Raw genomic sequence first — 20,755 nt, forward strand, 5'->3', positions numbered from 1 at the left:
CAAGGCACCCATGCTGCCCAGGACAGTCCCCTGCCGCCTAGCGAGGGGTAGGCGGTGGGAGCACAGCTGGCTCTTTTGGGAGCCAGAGGAGAGGCCTGGGGGGCAGCCGAGCTGGCCCTCATGCTGCAGGGGGCACTCCAGCTGGCCTGGCAGCCCGGCCAAAGGGTCGCCCCGGGGCGTGAGAGGCTGACAAGCGGCCCTGCAGCGAAACGTTGGTTCTCGGCCTCCGCCAGCTTCTGGGGAAGCTGCCAACATTAGAATAAAGTGACAACTTATGTCTTTGGCACGGAGCCCAGAGTGACACCAGGGAGCATGGCGGCCTCCCATGAGGAGGGACCAAGGGGCGGGTACCCCTTCTCGTCACCCCTACGTCCCTGAGGCAGGGGGCCCAGGAGGCCCTGAGCCACGGGCTGGGCGACACCAGGAAAAAGACAAAATTCTGGCCAACTCTCCCGGTCCTGATCTGAGGGTGGGACCTTTCTGGGCCCCTGCAGGGGATGGGCATAGGCGATGCAAGGTAAGGAAGGGGCAGCCAAGCTCCCACAGCCCCAGAGGCCCACGTTCAGGGACCAAGCACCATCACCGATTCCTGGTGCTGTGGACACCCGCCTCCCACCCCTGCTCTCCCTCAGGACCTGGATCCTCAGGTGCCCCCAACCCGACTGACCCCTCCTGGAATAGGTCTTGGGGGCAGGAAGCCACAAGTGGGCTCAGGTTGGGGAGGGGCCAGTGAGCGCTGGGTGGGGTCTGTGCCACTGGGAGAGCCTCCCCCTCAGACCAGGAGCCGCACAGCAGGGTCCACACGCGGGCCCCACCAGCCCGGCCACTTCCTTCCTATCCAGAGGCACATCCGGCCAGTCCCGACTTCAGAGGAGCAGGACCCTGCAAGGCCCCAGACGCCTTCCAGCATCCAGGCCCTGCCACACCTGCCTGACTTCTCAGCCCTGCCCCAGGGCACGTGACCCCCCACATACCAGCCCACTGCACCTTGAGGTGGGGGCCTTACGGCTGCTGGGTGTCAGGGACTGAATTCGTCCCCTAAGAATTCATGTGTTAGGCCTAACCCCAGCACCTCATTGGTGACTGCTTTTGCAGGGAGTCTTTACAGAGACAATCAAGGTAAAACGAGGTCATCTGGGTGGGTCCCACTCCCACAGGACTGGTGTCCTTCTAAGAAAAAATCAGGACACAACACTTAGAGGGAAGACCATGTGAGGACACAGGCAGAAGGTGGCCTGCACATGCCCAGGAGAGAGACCACAGGAGGAACCACCCTGCCCACACCTGGACACTGGCCTCCAGGCCTCAGATGAGACACACCTCTCTGCCTGTTCAAGCACCCGTGGCGCTCTGTTTGGCTGCCCGAGCAGACCCAGTCGCTGGGCCGATCCCCACTTGCCCTATGAAGGCCCAACCATCACTTCTCTTATCATCTGGTTACTGCTCAACTGGTTAGAACATTCTAGGGCCACTGACCTGTCCTTGTCCCCGACAAGGCTCTGACCCGAGTTTCACAGGGCTGGGCTCCCCGCTGGACGAGGAACCTCGATGAGCAAGCAGGGACACAGCCCCGGAACACTCTGGAGCTGCTTCTCCTCTTGCCGCCCTCCGCCAGGTGGGACGAGCCAGCTGGGGAGGCTGTCATGCCAGTGGGTACACAGGCCACTCAGCACCCGGGAAATCAGACGGCAGCAACAGAGGCCTTGGCTGGGTCTCCCTGCCCTCTCCACGGACTTCCAGCTCCTCCAAGAACTTTTCATCCTGAAAGCTCCCAACCATAGCCACCACTTTCCTGATGCTCCCTGTGGCCAGGAAGGGTTCTCTGGTTCCAGCTAATCACGAATGAGAAAGCGGTGGCACAGAAGCTAAAAACCCTCGCCCGAAGCCCTCAGGGCTCCCAAATGGAAAAACAGAGAAGCAGGATTGAAGCCATAGGGCCCAGCTCAAGCAGGCTCTGGCTCAGCCGGGCACCCGGGACGGGCTGCGATGTGCTGCTTCACGGCTCTGAGCCTCCCCCACCCGCTGGGACACCCAGGGCCCCTCGTGAAGCAGGTTTAGAGATAAATGAGGTCACAAACACCACTCCCAGCATGGTGCCTGGACCGAGCAACCCACTGAAGGTTCTTCACGATGATTCAGGATTACCAGCCAACTGCAAAGCCCAGGCGGCCACGGCACCTCCCACAGTGCACAGCCAGAATGAGAGCGTGAGACGGTCCAGCCCCTTCACCCAACTTCATGGTCCCCTGCCCAGGGGGGGGCCTGTGCAAGAAGCCTGAAATCAGGTCTCCTGCCGGGGCTTGACTGTAGCCCCTGGCTGCCTCCCTGCCTGTGGCCAGCAAGGCCCTGGATCCCCAAGGGCAGGACTGGCCACAGCCTGAGAACCATTAGTCCCTGGATTGCAAAGGACGTGCCTTCCATGGGAGGGCAGGAGGGAATAAATAGAGGTGTGGACGACAACTGCTTCTGCCAAGGTGCTGGCTAGGGCAGAGGGGCTTTACTTGCCCCACAGTGGGTTCAGAGGGGCAGTGGGTGTGGAGGGACCCCCGGTCCCCTCCACCTGGGGCACATCAGCACCAATGCAGGCTCTACCACACCCCCTTCTTTTAATAGCCCCGCTGGAAGCAGCAAGGCCACTCTGGCTCAGCAGGTCAGCTCTGCCCATGCTTGGCTCTCAGAGATGCAAACGCCCTGCTGGATGGAATTCTAGCTCCCAGAGGTGGGGGGGCACAGCCTCTCCTCCACAAAGCTCCCACCCCCATTCCAACGTCAGGATGTCGATTTCTTTCACAGCACAGACACCTGTGAAATCCCAGCACGTTTCACAACCTGTTACATGTGTGTCGTCACCCGGCACAGGGCTGCTTGGTGACTGTTCCTGGCACCGCTGGGCAGGGGCAAGCGGGGACATTACATCTACAGACCACTTAGCGAGTAAGAAGGAACAGAGATCCTGGCTGTCGTGGGGAAACCTTCTTTGGTCAAGAAACAAAATGCCAGCAAACAAAAGTGGCAGAACAAGGGTTTGAGGGCTTGGAAGAAATCCCACAGCCGTGCTCAGGAAACTCCCCATTTCACCAACACCTGGACGGCCAGAGGTGAGGCCCAGGCGACACCCTGACCCTGATGACTGTGAGCTGAAACAAAGCTCCGAAGAGTCAGACTCTGAATCCGAAGAGGTTTTAGGAAAACCCTACCAATTAATTTCATGTCTTTATTATTATTTTTTAATTTATTAATTTATTTTATTTATTTTATTTTTGGCTGCATTGGGTCTTCGTTGCTGGGCGCGGGCTTTCTCTTTTTCTTTTTCTCTTCATTGCAGTGCCTTCTCTTGTTGCGGAGCACGGGCTCTAGGTGTGTGGGCTTCAGCAGTTGTGGCTCACAGGCTCTAGAGCACGGGCTCAGTAGTTGTGGCGCACGGGCTTAGTTGCTCCGCGGCATGTGGGACCTTCCCGGACCAGGGCTTGAACCCGTGTCCCCTGCATTGGCAGGCGGATTCTTAACCACTGTGCCACCAGGGAAGCCCTATGTCATGTGCCTTTGACATATGACTTTTAAAAAACCTGTCCAAGTAATTCTAAAAGAACTGTTTTCATAACTAGAAAATAAATATCCCAAGCAAGAAAAAAAGCACGCTGTTCCCCTTTGTTGGCCCTGATTCCTCCTTGTGGTGCACAACCTCTCCCAGCCCCTTACGCCACAGGGTACCTGGGACCCAAGGGCGCGGGGTCCCTCTCTCACGCACATGCCCCGAGGGGTCTGCAGGAGGCCCTCGGGATGCTCAACTCACAGCCCAGGGCGTCAGGACTGGCTCCACCAGGCCCCAGACAGGCACTGGAGCTGCAAGGGGAGCCTGCAGGGACCTGCGACCATCCTGGTCATTGTGCTCGCTGCAGGAGCAGAGCACCAGACAAGACCTCCAAGGCAGAGGATGGCTCCTGCGGTGAAAGTTGGGAGGAGGGGCCAAAGGCAGCTGGAGGGGCCAACCTGCCACCCCACTGCCCCTTGACAGACAGAAAGGGGTCCTGCTGACACCCACTGCAAGCTCACTGGCAGGTGCAGGCCCCCTGCCTGCCCCTGAGGTTTCCAAGGTCGCCTCTTAGAGACAGGACTCCCATCAGGCCCTGCCTTCACACCACCAACTGACCCCTTGGGCCCCCAGGACATGGCAGGACCAGGTGCTTCTGGCTAACGCCCTGGCTTGCCTTCAGGCCCTGAGAAAAAGGAACTCTGCGTGGGGACAGGAGCCTGGCACCGCCTTCAGAACTTGCGGGGGTCCTGGGCCACTGCTTGTGGAGCAAACAGCTAAGAGAGCAGACTCACGACAGAGATGGTCACAGTGAGCAAAGCGAGAGCCCCAGAATCAGAAACGAGGTTCATCCATTCCCAAGCACTGACACACATGTGCTGGCCACCCTTCCAGGCCAGGGTCCCCACAGTCAGGGGCCATGTGGGTCCTGAGTCACCACACCTTGTTGCTCGGGAGCACGTCAGGTAGGGACAAAAGGATCTTCTCCAATAAGAGAAGCCTGGGTGCCAACCTCCTCCCAGGCCCGCTGGCTGGAGCCCTTGGGAACCCACCTGGTGGGGGAAATGGGTGCATACCCTCGTGCGCCCTGCACCCTCTGGTTGGGGCCCCTTGAGTCATCTCACAGCTGTGCAGCACAATCAGGGCCCGAATGAATCAGAGCTGGGGGGTGGGGCAAGTACCGGGCAGGCACAGTCCACGCCCGCCTGTAATTACCACGGCCGCAGGCAGCAGCAGAGTGCAGACAGCCCCACCGGGCACGCCGGTGCAGCGTGTTCAGCGGGCACAGGCCTGCACCGTAATGAGGACAGCCTCTCCACTCTGAGGCCTCATGGGAAACTGCCCGGGCACAGTGGCCAGGAAGGCCTCATGGGGTGGGCCCTGGCCCGGTGCACTTGAGGGTCGAGGAAAGAGGACAGGAGCCAGCCAGCCAGTGCCCCAGGGAGCCCCCCACCAGATCACTGCTCAGGTGTGCCTGCCCTTGGAGGGCAGCCCAGGCAGCGCCTGTCCCGGGGGCCATGCAAGCCTGAGTGGGGACCGCCGAGTGACAAGGCCAGCCCTGCCCGCCACCCATTCAGTCCTGTGTGGGGCTCCCCTGAGCAGGACCCAGACCTGCAAACTGGGGGGGAGTGCCAGGAGGGCCTCGGGCTCCCTGCCAGCCTGCCTTCCTGCCCGGAGGGGACGGGGCCCTCTGTTCAATGGCCTGTCCTCCCCTGAAAGGCCCCAAAACCTGGGCAGCCCAGCCAGCACCACCTGTGCCGAAGAGGGAGGGAGGGAGGGAGGGAGGTGGACGGATCTGCTGGCTCTCAAGGAGCTCTGGCCTAAAACAAGGTGGCAACAAGCACGCAGCTTCCACAGCACCTCCCATGGCCCTCCCCACTGATGCCCCGAGAGCCCTGGACCAGTACCCAGAACCTCAAGTGCACATGGTCTGTCCCGTGAACCGAGCAGCCTCCCCAACAAAAGACACGTTCTCCAGGAGAGACCAATAGGGATGGCAGCGCAGGCAAAACACTCCTGGCCCAGTGAGGAACTCTGCAGAGCCACCACACCCCAGGCACCAAGCCACCTCATGACCATCCGCAAACTTCGGCAAGGTCCAGCAGCAACCTCAGGGGCGCGACCTGGGCACGAGCAGCTGAAGCCAGTTACCCAGAGATCAATGCAACAAAGAAACTGCCCCGGCTACTCCAGAAGGGATGGAAGGTGCAGTACTGCTGCTGCGCTGGTGGTGGAAAGAGTGGGTACCACGCAGCGCGCTCCATGGAAGGGCAGCTCTGAGGACACTCAGGGACATCAGGCCCCTCTTTTTATGAGAAGATTCTACCCCAATGCAGCACCCGAGGCACCTTTAAAGCAAAACAAAGCACCACATGCACGCACATGCGTGCACTCATGCACACACGTGCTCACTTGGACAGACTTGTGAATATACCAGCAGGCACTTGCATGCATGTGCTCGAGCTCACACACGTCTGCACATACACACATGTGCACACATGTTCCTGGTCACACAAGCACACACTCACATGCACACACACAGCCCTCAGGTCTGCTCCCCAGCAGGCGTTTCTGTTGCCAAGGAAGCGCCTGTCAGAGCAGCCACTTCACCATCCCCAACGGGGAGCCGGCGGAGCTCTGTCCACTCTAGGCGCCAGGCTTCTGACGGCGGCCAACAGTTTGCTGTGACTGCTGAGCAGTGGAAGGGGGTCTAGGGTCAGCAGTAGAGGACCTGGGCCCTCGTGCTTCCCTCTGCTCCCACCTGGAGGAGGGTGGCGGGCAAGGCCTGGCCAGCAGTGGGCTCTCACCTACCAGGTGGGGTCTCTCCTGCCAGCGCTGACGCCCACCACCTTGCACCAATGGTGGCAAACCTGACCGACTCCGGCTGCAGGGACCTGCTGGCCACAGCAGCCTTCGCAGGGCGGGTACGCAAGGCCAGGCCAGCTTCCCCACACAGCTGCAGAGTGAGGACCACTGGACGGCCTCTGGTGACCAAGGCCCAAGGCCCACGACACCCTGAAGAGCCATGCCTGAAGCTTTCCCAGAGACATCCTTCTCCTCAGGCTGTCCCCCACCTTCCCACATCCTCAGGACAGGACGGAGACCCGTGGTGCTGTTCCTACAAAAGGTGCCAGAGCCACCCCCCTCCAAGGTCATCGGGGTGCCTGGAGCCAGGGCTTCTCTTGAGATACAGGACCGGGAGAAATACACGAACCTGACAGTCACTCGCCTGAAGCCGGGGTCTAGGGTCAGCTGTTAAAGAAGGCCCTCTTTCTCCAGCACAAGGGGATGCTTGGCGGCCTCTCCCAAGAGAGCTGCAATTTGGGCTTAATCCTGAGCAGCAGACTCCCCACCCCCACCCCGCAACTCTGTTCCTCACCCCAGGCAAATTACCCAGGGCTGCCTGAGAGCCAAGTCCTGGGCTCCAGGCTCTGCTGCCTGCACCCCCATCCCCTGAGGGCCCAGCCCAGGGAGCCCCCAGAGGGCTTCAGTCCCTGTCCCTGCACCCGTGGTCTGAGGGTGAGCTCTCAGCAGATGTCTGGAAACCATTCCATTTCTCGCCCCTTAATCTTCCATGAAATTCCCCAAGGACAGCTCCCACGGGAACCGGGCCACAGGGAGAGAGATTAAATCCGGCGCTAGGGCTTCTTCCAGGGAAGAGAATCAAAACTGTACATTTTAGTCTCGCATTTTTAATCAGCAAGGCCAAGGACAAGTGTCCCCACCGTTCCCTTCTCTGACAAGACAAACACCGCTCAGAACTGCAGCTGGTAAGACACAGGGGCCAAAACAAACAGCTGAGCTGCAGCTTGGGGTGACACCAAGCAGGGCCACGTCTCAGCCACTCTCCCACAAGTTGCCAACCCAGACACAGAGGCAGCAGCATCCCTGGACAGAGCAGAGGACCAGCCGGACCGGCCTGGGTCCACACACAGTGGCTTTGGCTGTATCCTGACTGCGCCTCAGGTGGCCTGGTCTCTGCCCAGCCAGTGTGCTGAAGCTGCCCAACCTGTCCTGGCTCTGCTGCAGAACCCGAGCTCCCAGTGACAAACCACAAACAGTAAGAGCGCCGGACCAAAAACCCACCAGTCAGGTCGCAAAGTGGCAGGGGAGCACCGCCCACAAACCGACCTGCCAACGGGCTCTGCAGCCGTCACCAGCCAGGAGTGTGTGAGGTGCCCAGCCTGTGGACACCCACTTTCCGATGTGTCCAACATGAAAGTCCTTGGTCTCAGCCACACCTTCCCGTGGGAGCTCAGTCATCAGCTGACCCGCCGAGCACAAACCGCAAACTAGCCTGTTGAACGTGTGCCCCAACCCCCAAAGCTGGGATCCTAACCGTTTTCTGCCACCATCCTGCCGACAGATTTCACTTCAGACCTACAGACAAATCATAGCTCCATCCAGAAGCTGCTCAGCTGGAACAACACGCCTGACTGCTCGGTTATAAGTGTTTTATTAAGGCTGATCATGGGATTCTCCAGAGCAAAGCCACGCCACACACTCCCTCCTAGTTCTCGCCATTAAAGTTCATGTTTAGTGGTTTCAGTGCAGAAGCAGGGAAAAAAAAACTCCAAGCCAGACATTTCTCTTCTACCCCCTGCAATAATGAGCAAGTCGAAATAGAACTAATGACTAATAATTTAATAAACCTCCCTCCCCTGAGAGCATTTCCAGAGCAACACGACCAAAAACCTATGCCACCGACTCTATGTGAGACAAATATAAAACCCCCAAGAGCTGTTCCTTTTACGCGCTGCTTCTTCGTCAGTCTCCTGTTTACCAGCACCTCTAACATGGCTTCAGAACTGACTTAGTCTACCCTGACCCAGCTTCAGGATTCTTCCAGGTGACCTAGCTACAACTTTAAAAACCTTTATTAGCAGCCATGATCGACTCCAGCCGCGCCGGACTCCAGCTGAAAGCTAACGGCCCCCCAGAGGCCTCTCCCCGCCCTCCCCCGCCACGCGCCAAGAGGGCTTGGCAGGCCGCTGGCTAAAGAGGCACAGCGTAGTTGTTTAACACAATTAGAAACTGTTGCTCTGCCAGCGCGCTGCAAACCCACTCCGCCGCCATGAACCAGCCGCCGCCGCGTAAATACCAACTCCGAACCCCCCTCCCCTCCCCGCCCCCGACCACCGCTTAACCCCGAGGCACAGTTTTGAAACAGAGCACGGTTTTGTAAGAGGACTGCGTGGACCGCCCAAGGAACGAATCTCCCGTGAGGAAATGCTGCCGGGAACAGCCCTGAGCCACCGGAGCCTGGGTCTGTGCTGGTGGGGGCGGGGGTCCAACCCGAAAAAATGGATGCTAAGAAACTGAAACTCGGGTGTCTGCCCACGTGCACACAGGCGCAAAACATGCCGGGGCGGGGGCGACGAGGGTCCGGCGGGCACACCCGCGTTCCGCACCGGGGGCTGCGAGCCGACTCCTCACACATCAGAAGCAGAGGCGGGCGCGCCAGCCTCCTACACAATTAGTCTTCTCCCTCCGCGGTTACATAAGATGACGGATTATCTGTCCACCCATCGAAGCTGCCCCTGCGCGACCTCCCACCCGGCCACGTCCACAGACGCCCGGGAAGGAGTTGTGGAAAGGAAAAGCCTGTTGAGAAAAAAGTGCCCGAGACTTGCGTAACCGCTCCCGGCGGGACCACCACAGAGCGCAGAGCGACGAGCAGCCACGGCCCCGGACCCCGGCAGACCCCGGACACCGCAGCCCGCGCCCGTGCCCCCACCTCACTCGGGTCCGAGGGCTCCGGCCCCCGGGAGCAGCAGGGGGCTGTCTGGACGAGGGCGCCCGCGCCAACTTATGCCGTGCCGGTACTGGGTCCTCGCGGCCGCGCCGGGACGACCCCCGAGAGCCCAGGGACCGCCCGGGCGGGCGCGAGCGCGCGGGTGGCGCAGAGCTCACCTTGTAGACATTTTCCGTGAGCCTATGCATCTCCTCCGACCGAGAGAGGGACATGGTGCTGGTCCGGCTGCAACACTGACCGGAGCGGGGGCGCAAGCAGCTGCGACTGCGGACGCGGCAACGACTACTAACGCGAAGCGCGCAGAGCCAAACCAAAAGCGCGGCGTCCGGCCGGCGTCCGCCTTTATAGCCGATCAGGCCCCGCCCCCTGAGGCCCCGCCCACCTCGTGCTCGCCCCCGCCGCACCCGGATCTCCGCCCCCGGCCTGGCGCCCCCGCCCAGTCGCTGCTGCTAGGCAACCGACAGGCCCCGACCCCGCAACGCCTTTCCCATTGGCGGGTTCCGGAGCCCGGGGAAGGGGGCGGGTAAGGGGCGGGGCTTGTGGGCCGGCTTCAGGCAGCGATTGGCCCTTGGCGCCGTCGATCGCGGGGGAGGAGGCGGAGGCGCGGCTCAGGCTGGGGCCCTGGGAACAGCCTTGGGGGCCCGGGCGACAGCCGGGCTGGGGGCGGGGAGGCGGGGGCGGGGTGGCGCAGGAAGAAGGGAGCAGAAGCTGGGGGGGCACGCCGGCCGCGAACGCGCGTGGGGGAGGCACTCAGCAAAGTGGCGAGTCGGGGTGGCCGGGTCCTGGGCGCCGCTCCCCCGAACGCGGTCGGGGTCGGGTGCCCTCGCTGGGTAGGGGAGGGTCCCTGGGCGCTCGGATGCCTGCCGCACGGGCTTGGTGCAGGATGGTGAGAGGCCGCCGCTGTGCCCTGGGGGTCCGGCCGCGACCCGGCATTTTAGTAGGTAAGTTCACTGGGTGGCTGCGATCCCCGGGCCAGCCCTTCTGGGGAGGGAGGACCCTGAGGGAAGTCTCGGAGGAGGGAGGACCCTGGGGAGAACGCTGGAGAAGGGTGGACCCTGTGAGGGGTGCATCTTGAGGGGGGCCTGAGGCTGGGATTCTGGAGAGGGGAGGGCCCTGGGTTGCAGAAGAGGACTCTGGGGAGGGGGGATTTGGGGGGCAGATTCTGGAGGGGGTGTGGGGAGACGATCCTGTGGGAAGGATTGAGGGCGAACGCTTAGGGAAACAGAGGACCCTCGTAGTGGCAGAAGATCCTCTTTGGGGGCAGTTTCCTTGGGGAGGGAGGACTCAAGGGGAGGGGGGGCAGGGAGGACTCTGGTGGGGTAGGAAAACCTGGGGGAGGGGGAACCTTCCCAGGTGGATCAAGGGGTCAGAGATGCCTGGTTTTTGAAGGCGATTCCTGGGAGGTTCTGCTGAATAAGCTGACCAAGTTGGCACAGAGGGTTCCGTACAATTCCCTTGGAGAAGTATTTACGTAAATTAGACTAACGTAGAGGAATTAATTGCTTTACATCGTAAAACACCAGATCTAAGTGTTTCCCTTTAATTAAACCTGACACTCTCTGCCAGCATCCCATCCCTGGACAGTCATCCCTTCAAGTGCAGGCGCCCCAGGAGACAGACTCCCTCCCCACCCCCGTGCCCCACCCCAGAGAGGTGGGGGAGTCCAGAAGACAGCAGGGACATAAGACAGGTTTCTTCCACAGGGTCGTTGACTTGAATGGACTACACTCTGCTTCACGTGGATTCGAAGAAACTGGAAGGGATATTCAGGAAGCATTTGCCTTCTGTCCTAACCTCCAGCCTTCGTTCACAGAGATTCTTCTTGGTTTAATTTCCTTTCTGCTACCAGCCCCCGTTTTATTGCTTGCAGTGTTTTAAGGTAGATTCCGGTGTAAGTAATTTCTGGGATTCTTTTGGTTGCAAGTAACAGAAAGCCAGCTCAAACTGGCTCTGACAATGAGGGCGTTGTTGGCTCAGGTGACAGAAGTCAGGCCCGTCTTCCTCCCCCAGCTCCCTTTCCTCCAGGCCAGCTAGATGCAGCGCACGCTTACATCCTTCCAGCCCTAGGACTGACATCCATTGACCTGCATGGAGTCACGGGCCAACATGGAGCTGGGTGGGTGCAGGGCAAGAGCTGTTGCTCGTCTGAAGGGAGTGGAGTGACCGGGACTAGGGGAATGGTGGGTGGAGGCTGGCGGGAGAAAAGAGGGGCTCATCACTCTGGGAGGGGAATTAGCCTGGGGAGAATTCCCCCCGGGCTGTCTGCTCCCATCAGCCACAAGACAGTAGAGAAAGGAGAGGGGCCTCACCAGAAAATCTTCCATGGCCCTGAGCCCCGCCCCACCCTCTAGAAGGCCCTGCTCCTGACTGCCCTCCTCCTGCCCAACGGGACGCTCACATTTGGTAGCAGCTGAGGCAGGAGACCCACTCAGAGCCTGGCCTGCCTGATTTGGGCTAAGTGCTTTGCAGCCTCACCTCTGGCCTGCACCCTCCAGCTGACAGCTGGGCAGGAGGTGAACAGTTAGAAGGGAAGCCATCAGTAAGAAGTGTGCTCACAGAGCACCTGGGGCGAGTGAAAATAAGCGCATTGCCCAATAGCACTGAGAAACGTGGGGCTGATGGCAGGTGCAGAGCAGGACTGGCGAGGGGGTCGCACCTGGGCCTGGAGAACCGCAGCGAGAAAGTCCGCCCCCTACCGGGCAGCTTCCCCCAGCCACCAGCCTGCCAAGGTGCCCAGCGCTGGGTGCTCACCCCTTCAGCTGCAAGGAGGAGGTCAGAGCCTCGGGCCAGGAGACCACCAGTGTCCTCTCAGGCCCTTCTTAGGTGGGAGGCCTTTCAGATGGCAGCAGTGTCTGGGCAGGGCTGAGTACCACAGGTGAGGACCTAGAGCCTGAGCAGTGCCCAGGGCCAGGGGGTGGGCTGGTTGCCAAGGCAGCCCCAGTGCCACTCCCGGGAGTCAGGAGGGCCTGCTTGTCTCGGTACCTTTACCAACGCCACCTCCTTCCCTTCCCCTGGACTCTGAGAGTTCGTCGGGGTGCTGTGGGATCGAGTGACTTGCCTGGAGGTTGGTGGTCAGTGCCGCGGGGGTTGTTTAGACTTGGGGTCAGGCCCATCCCTCTCCTAGACCAGTAAGAAGCCATTGTCATGATGGAGAGGCTTTGCTTTTCCCGCCTGCTCTGCAGGGACTAGCAAGAGGGCCAGGACCAGACAGAACACTCAGCCCCCAGCACTCCAAGCCTACTGCTCTCACCCGGACCAGGGTGTTGTTCTTCCTGCACTACTTGGGGTCGGGGAGCGGCTTTCTATAAATGAGCAGCTCATCAGGAATCACTGAGAAAGCAGATGGGCTGGAATCTGCCCGATGCCGGTTTCCCGTCACTTCTTACTGCCGGTCCTCACCTCCACAGGCCGAGCGACGAGGGAGGTGTGTAGCCATGGCGACCCACAGCATCCCACTTCTGAACCTGAGGTCCCCCTGCCCCGTGCACCGGTGATGGGGCCTCGCGCACACAGGGTGCGGAGCAGGGGTCGGAGGCAAGAATCTGACCACGTGGTGCTGCGGACACTGACCCCGGGTCAGCTGACCCCAGCATGGGTGGCCCCGGAGAAAAAGGCTAGAAAAAGGGAGAATCAAAGTGCATCTCTTCATCAACTTATTTTTAGTTGCGTTATGTAAGTGGTTTCATTTCAACGTCACGTAGGGAGGGGGGGTCTCAGATTTAATTACAGGATGACAGCCTCTGCTTTTCAAGCAAGCTGTTCTCCTGGCAAGGCAGGCACAAGGATTTGTGAATTTTTGCTAAACAGAAGGAGCCCTTTCTGAGGTGACCGCAAAACTTTGAAGGGTTTTCACCACCATCTCTCTCTCTGACCAGCCCAACCCGGTTTCTGCTGAGCTTGGCCTAAGGGGGTGGCGATGTGTCTCAGATCACAGGGAAATTTCGTGCCTGTCAAGGGAGCTGTTTCTCCACCACCCCCCTCCTCCTGGCAGCCTCCCTGTCTCTCTAAGAGAAGAATCCACCCAATCAGAACTCCTCTTCCTTTTCTCCTTCCTGGATTAGAGCACTTGTAATCAGTAACCAGAAAGTTCCAGAGCAGAAGAGAGCGGAGGCATGGGCACTGTCTCATCTTCCCCATCCTCTCTGGCCACTGCTGCCTCTTCCTTCCACGCCAGGTGCTCTGGGCGACCGGCCCGGGCAGGGTCACTGGGCAGAACTGTCCGACTTGTGTCCAGAGTACTGTCTTTTTGGTCCTCGGCCCACATTCTTCACACTGTCGGCGTTGTCAGCAAGAGGGCATGGGGGTGCCTGGAGCCAGAAGCTCCGGGGTGGGCGGAGGCCTGTGTCCTGCTGTCAGGAAGGTAACCTCAGCGGCTTCTAGCACACTGTGGCTTTGTCCAGCATGAGGCAGGGCCATGTTGCCTGCCACAGGGCGAAGCCTGGCGTCTACCTGGGGCTGCTGCTGATGGCATGACCACCAACTTGGGGAGCCAGTACCCGGGGCCAGTTGCTGGGACAGCAGCAGTGTGACGGCCATGGGGGCCTGGGTAGATTCTAGGCGGGCAAGGTACCTGAGCAGGGTGTTGGGAGAGCCGAGGTGTAGGTGGCAGAAAAAGCACCGAGAACTGTGCCCGGCACATGGCGAGCCCTCAGTGTGTCTTAGAGATTGTCATCGTCAGTGGTTAGACAGGACCTTCCAGAGAGCACCCGAGTGCCCGTGGGAAAGCACGTGAGAAGCTGCCCTTTACAGCGGCTGCTCCAGGAGACCCCCAGCTTCGGTGTGGGCTGCGCAGCGACTTCCAGAGAGCACAGGTGCCAGGAAGACGTTGACAAGCATACCTCAGCCAGGCCAGCCAGGCCACATGTGCAGGGTGAGCCACGGGGACCGTACGTGGCCTTGACGTGCTGAGAAAGGCACTTCGCTGTACTCTTCCTCCCCAAACCTATCACCCCAGGCTTATCATGAGAGGAACATCACCAATCCCAGCAGAGGGACAGTCTGCAGATCCCTGCCCAGCACATCATCTGAGCCAGGGAAGCCTGAGACTGTCCTGGCCAAGAGGAGCCCGAGAAGACATGATGACTAAATGTCACCTGGGGTCCGGGACGGGTCCTGAAGCAGTAGAAAGACACGAGGTAAAAACTAAGAAAACCTGAATAAAGTCCAGACTCTAGTTAACAACAGTGATTCCATGTTGGTCCTTTAATTGTAGCAAACACATCACAGCAATGTGAGATGTTGACAATAGGGGAGACTGTTGGGTGTGGGCTATCTTTGCAGTAATTTTGTAAATGTAAACAGTCCTAAAATGTAAAGTTTACTAAAGGGGGGGCACCCATGACCTTGGCACAAGCCTCCATTTGGCCTGGGGGTCTGAAGGAGGGCACCTACACCTCACCCCAGAGTCTGGTGTCTGTAGGTTCAGTAGGCAGAGCAGTGGCCCTGTCCCCACAGGGTGCCCCGGGCCCGCTCTGCCACGTGGCTTCCGTGCAGGAGGCTGGCATGGGGGGAGTGGGCCCAGCTGATGGCCGATCTCCTGCCACCCAGATGCGGCTCCTAGCTCCCTCCTCCCCAGACTTTTACTTAGATTTGCTCTTCCCTCAAAACCTGCTCCCCCTTGAGCTGAACGTGGTTCAGAGGCTTTCATCTCTCTGACCAAAATGTTGGCTGCAGATGGCACGGGCTTCACCCTGTGCCTCCAGGGATCAGTGACATTGCCCTCTTTGCCCTCGCAGGACCTCTGAGCCGGGCCCCGCCTGAGAGGAGGGGGCGCCTATCTGCCCGGCCATGGGCACCGCCTGGACCAGCAGGGCCCTCTGCCCTCTCCGAGATGAAGGAGTGTGGCTCCCATGCCCTTCCTGGTTTAGCTTCAACCCTCTTAGCAAGGCAGCTTAGGAAGTTCCCAGAGCTTTCCTACTGGCCAGGCCCAGGAGGGGCCAACAGGGGCTTCCACTGAGGGTGGAGGGGCCAGAGGAGGTGCCACCCTGTCACCGGGCTGGGTGGGGAGAGGTTCGCCAGCAGCGGGCCCTCTTACATAATCCGGCGCATCGGCGTGACTCCAGGTGCCTGTGGGAGGCAGCGTGGGGGTGAGCGCAGGGGCGAGGACGAGTCTCAGCTTCACTCGGTGTTTCTCCCCCTCTTATTACATTTCAGCGTCATCCTGCGTCTGCCAGCTCGGTCACCCACTCGCTTGTTCGAATATATTAACTGACAATGCAGATTTAGATACCTTGGGCAGGTGATGAGGCCTTGGGCAGAGTCCCCTGTACCTGGGCCTCCTGTACTGGCCCAGGTGAGGCAGGAGGGCTGGGTCAGAGGAAGGACGCCAAGGCAAGCTGCCTGCTTGGGCCTTGTGTCCAGAGCTGGACGGGGCGGGCTGGGAAGGGCAGCCCAAGCTCAGGGGCCAGGTCTGGGCTGGGTTGGGTGGGGAGGGGGGAGCCGAAGGCAGGCAGCCGAGGAGCCCATCCAAACACCCCCCACCCCCATCTCGGGCACACTCACCACCTTATGTGCAAACCCAGCTTGCGACAGGGTTCTGTGAGCGGGGAGACCGCAAGCTAAGGAAGCCAGCGTCGGCCCTCGTGCAAGCCCCTGGGTCAAAAGAACACGGCGTTTTGGGTCAGGAGGCCAGAGGTGAGCGACTCGAAGGGCCCAGGGGCTGAGTGCTGTGTGCCCAGGCCGGCCACCGCAGGCACACCGGCTCGGTGGTCACTCGGCTTCAGGGGAAGGATGAGGAAAGACGCTGGCTTCACCCTCAATGTAATTACTTCCTTTACCCCTGAAATGCCATTTTTTCATATCACTCTGCCTCTTAAATGACTTAAATTGCCTTGAAAGTGATCTCAAAGGTATGTTTGGAGCGGAGAGGAGGAAATCTGTTCTTTGGAACGTGAACTTAGAGGACACTCCAGGAAACATGCCTGGATGTCCCGGCAGAGAGGGCAGACCTGTACCTGCAGCGCCGGCTCCTGGTGCTGCTAGCGAGGCCCAGGCTCTGCCTCGCGTGCGCAGATGGCTTCCCTGCCCAGGCTGCTGCTTCTAATTTCAGCTGCTGGGGGCTCCGCACTCTCTCTCTCTCTCTTTTTAAATTCCATGTTTATTTAAAGCCAGACTAGAAAATGTCTTCAGCCCTGAAATCTGACTTTCTCCTTTTGCTGCAGGTCCTAAAACCCCACCTAGGGTCCCACAGCTCCCGAACGGGGAGCTTTGAGGCCGACTCGCGTGGGTCTGTGGGTCAACTTGACGGTGGGACAGACGCTCCCCACCCCCACCCCCGGTTGTCCAGCACTGTGGCATTTGGACAACTGGAGGATGTTTTCCTATCAGGGCAGTCTCGTGTGGTGTCGACACAGCCAGAACACGGAGAGCTCCGCCCCCGCCCCCCTGACGTCCTCGGTTCCCAAATGCACGAGAAGCAGTGTACGGGTCTCGGGAGAGGCGAGCACATCTGCCTTGGTGCCAGGTGTTCCCAGGAGATGGGGGTCTGGAGCCACCCGCCTATCGTCTCCCTGTCTAGGCCCTAAGGCAGCTGGGCCTGCCTGGTCCAGGTGTGTCCCCTGGAGGTGGGGAGGGACCAGACGGGCAGTTCCTGCGCACTGGGCAGCAGCTGCTGGCCTGCAGTGTGGGCTTCTCTCCCACCTCTGTTCTTTCTGGCACTCAGGTCTCCCCGTTTCGCTTGTATTTGGGAACCAAGGATATTGAGGGCGCTCTCCGTGTTCTGACTATGTGGACACCAAACGAGACTGCTCTCATAGGAAGACATCGGCCCACTGTCCACCTGTGGGTTTGCACAGTGTGGGACAGCCAATGCTGGATGGCCACCGTGGCCATCAGACGCCGATGCTGGACAGCAGGGAGCTCTGTCCCACAGGCGAGGTGACCCACGGACCCAGCCCAAGTGGTGGTGGGCGCTCAGGAAACGTGAGGTCCCGTCCCTTTGAGTAGCACGTAACCACCATCACCTGCTTCTGTGGCTCACCCCAGAACGTGATAGAAGGACTGTGATGAAACTGGATAGTGAGAAGGCAAAACTGGCTGAGGGGCCAAGCTGGGCTCCACGGGCCTGGGGGGTGCTGGCTGGACCCCTGTGTGGGACCGAGTTTATTTGTCTGACCACGAGCTCCTGCAGCAAGTGGCAGGAAGCCTGAGAGCAGAGGGGCTGGGGTCTTTGGAGAGTCTGCGACGCCCCGAGTCCAGTCTGTAGTGAAAGCAAACCCCAAGCCCCAGAACCACCCAGATGCCTGGGCAGGTCCCCCCAGGAGGCCCCACGGTGGTCCAGCGAAGACTGGGCTGAATTGATGCCGGCTGCAGGGACACGGTGGGGCACCCCTTTCTGTCCAGAACCAGGCAGCTGTCTGAACGGTACTCAAACTGCTAACCGAGCTGTCAAAGCCTCAGGAAACATGGAGTGGTTTGGAATTTCTTCACTGACAGGTCCGGTCAGAAAGTAGTAGGATTTTGAAAAAATTATTTTAGGGTCAAGCTTGAGAATATCATTTGCCCCGTTAGGCTCTTTTTTTCCCCTCAAAAATGGGAAGACAGACATCTTTGTAGAGGTTCATGGAAAACCTTAGCTGTTGACTAGCTGTCCAAACAAAAAGAAGATTCCATCCATGGGGGAAAAACAATTTAAACAGATCCAGGTGACCTTTAACCCCCAGTCCAACCAGACACTGGCTCCACGTGACCTTTGCAGTGTCGCTCTGTTGCTGGCAGAAACGAGGCCCCTGTGGAGATCTGGCAGCTCAGCCCCTGGAATCTGCTGTTAATTCTCACCCAGATTTTGAGATTTTCTCTGCGGCCGCAGGAGCCAATAGAGTCCTTTGTGCAGCCTCAGGTCTTGGGTTTTCAGAACCCCTGGGGCTGGTGGTGTTGGATTCGGTTGTAATTTTCCTTCATTCCTTGGCTCATAGATTTCCCACCAGGAAAACCCCAGAGACCTTGATTCCACCTCAGGAAAAATCAAAGCCAAGGCTCCCCACCAGGAACAGGCTCCCTGCTGGAAAGTGGTGGGCTTGCCGTGCAGCCCTCCCGGAAAGCTGAGGTGGTGGCTTGCAAGTGGTTCCAGGCAGGTGGGGTCTCATGGGGTGTCAGCTGCAGGAGCACGGCCCTGTGGTGTTTTGCAGGACAGACTCCAGCCTTCAGGCTCCCAGTGCAGCGTCTGGAGCTCGGCCTCCCGAGTTGGGCAGAGAGGACTGAGGTTGCGGCCGTGCTCGTGCTGATGACGAGCTCTGCCCTGAGGGAGATGTGATCCCGGCATCTCAGCTTCTGGTCTTCAGAGGACGCGGGGTGCTGGTGTTGCTGGTAGGCAGGGACTCCACATGGGGAGCCTCCGCTGCCACCTGGTGGACAGCATGGAAAGGTGATGGGACGCGTGGCAGGCGCAGAGTGGTGGCCCCAGGCCAGAGGAGGACACCCCGGTGTAGGGGCTGCAGGGAGCAGAGCGGTGGAGACAGGGAAGGGGCCACCTGGCCTAGGGTGGCGGTGTCCATGCTTGCCCCTGAAACTGGGCAGTCAGCAGGTGGCTGTCAGGGCACTGGCTTTGGGGACCAGACTCTCCTAAGACGCATCTTCAGGAGGGGAGTACCACCCCGCCAGGACCCAGCAGGGATGAAAATAGTGCATGGGAGAGGCCGCCTGGAACCTCCAGAGGGAACGTGGGGATTGTGCGGACCCCTGGCCACTTACACTCTATGAGAAAATTGCTCCCTGTGATGCGTATTTTCAAAGGGTCCTATGACATCTTTTTTTTTCAAAATTGAGATAAAAGTTACATAACAGAAAATTGACCATTTTAAAGTATACAATTCTGTCCACTTTAGTGGCGTTTTGTGCATTCACAGCGTTGTGTAGCCACTAACTCTATTTAGTCCTGAAACACTTCCATCACCCGAAGGGAAACCCCGTGCCGTGCCCATTAACAGTTAGGTCTCGTTGCTCCCTCCCCCAGCCCCTGGCCTGTCTCTGTGGTCACTTCACATCAGTGGAATCATACGAGGTGTGATCTTTCGTGCCTGGCATTTTTCACTCAGTGTCTGAGGAGCATCCATGCTGTCTCATGTGCCAGTGCTTCATCCGTCCTCATGGCTGAGTGAACATTCCAGTGTGGGGAGAACACATTTTGTCCATCCATTCATTGGTGGCGGGTATTTGGTTGTTACCGCCTCTAGGTGACTGTGAATAGTGCTGCTATGAACAGTCAAGTACAGTTTTGGTTTGAACACCTGTTTTCACTTTACTCTAGGAGTGAATTGCTGGGTCACATGGTAGTTTCATGTTTAGTTTTTGAGGAGCCACCGAGCTGTCTTCCTAGCGGCTGCACCCTTGAGCACTCCCACCAGCACAAGGGTTCCACTCCCTCCAGCACAAGGGTTCCACTCCCTCCATATCCTCACCAACACTTGTTATTTTCTGTCTTTTTGTTCTGTTTTAATTCTAGCCATCTTAGTTGGGTGCAATCTTATTGTGGTTTTAACTTCCCCAATGCCTAATTGAATGTCTTTTCGTGTGTATGGCATCCTTTTTATTTAATTTAATTAATTAATTTATTATTTATTTTTGGCTACGTTGGGTCTTTGTTACCGTGCTTGAGTTTTCTCTAGTTGTGGCGAGTGGGCGCTACTCTTTGCTATGGTGCGCAGGCTTCTCATTGCGGTGGCTTCTCTTGTTCTGGAGCACGGGCTCTAGGCGCGCGGGCTTCAGTAGTTGTGGTTTGTGGGCTCTAGAGCGCAGGCTCAGTAGTTGTAGAGCACGGGCTTAGTTGCTCCGCAGCATGTGGGATCTTCCTGGACAAGGGATCAAACCCGTGTCTCCTGCACTGGCAGGTGGATTCCTAACCACTGCACCACCAGTGAAGTCCAGCACCCTTTTTAAAAGGAACCAGAATTCTGTAGAATTTCAGTACCTTTCCTTGAGAACTCCATCAGGGGAGTGAGCCTGGGATACTCCATGGAGGCCAACCAGCCTGCACCTGGGCCTCCTCTCACAGGCTTCTGACCAAAACTTGGCTTCCCCAGCTGAACGAGGGGCTCCCTGGACCCAGTTCAGCTGAATCTTCCAGCCTAGCAGAGTTCTAGAAGCAGCAAGGACCACCAAAACTACTTCTATGAGCTGAGCAATTCCTGTGCGCCTTTAAGTTGAAGCCCGTGGTCTGATGAGAGTGGCGTGTGGGCTGGGGGTTCCCGAGCAGACCGGGCACCTGAGATGTGTGTTAAGAAGGCCCTATGGGGCTTCCCTGGTGGCGCAGTGGTTGAGGGTCCACCTGCCGATGCAGGGGACGCGGGTTTGTGCCCCGGTCCGGGAAGATCCCACATGCCGTGGAGCGGCTGGGCCCGTGAGCCATGGCCGCTAAGCCTGCGCGTCCGGAGCCTGTGCTCCGCAACGGGAGAGGCCACAGCAGTGAGAGGCCCGCGTACCTCAAAAAAAAAAAAAAAAAAAAAGGCCCTACGGCCCCCACGCTTGGCCATGCA

The 20,755-nt window shown here is 59.0% G+C and overlaps 1 protein-coding gene across 8 annotated transcripts in view; it reads right to left on the reverse strand.

Moving 5' to 3' along the window:
* Window positions 1-9,611, reverse strand: part of BAIAP2 (BAR/IMD domain containing adaptor protein 2) — a 70,297-nt gene extending 60,686 nt beyond the window's left edge. For 4 of the 8 annotated variants that reach the window (XM_089901566.1, XM_089901568.1, XM_022589380.2 and 1 more), the window contains exon 1: window positions 9,446-9,610. In XM_089901566.1, the coding sequence (XP_089757692.1) occupies window positions 9,446-9,499 (54 nt within the window). In that variant the 5' untranslated portion in view covers window positions 9,500-9,610. Of the gene's footprint in view, window positions 1-9,445 lie in introns of all 8 variants that reach the window. The other 4 variants (XM_089901565.1, XM_089901563.1, XM_089901569.1 and 1 more) reach the window with 3 other exon arrangements.
* Between the last annotated feature and the right edge of the window lie 11,144 nt (window positions 9,612-20,755).

This window comes from Delphinapterus leucas, chromosome 19 (assembly GCF_059928025.1).
Source record: "Delphinapterus leucas isolate spDelLeu-1000000601 "Yukka" chromosome 19, BTC_Dleu_Yukka2, whole genome shotgun sequence".
Classification (NCBI taxonomy): domain Eukaryota; kingdom Metazoa; phylum Chordata; class Mammalia; order Artiodactyla; family Monodontidae; genus Delphinapterus; species Delphinapterus leucas.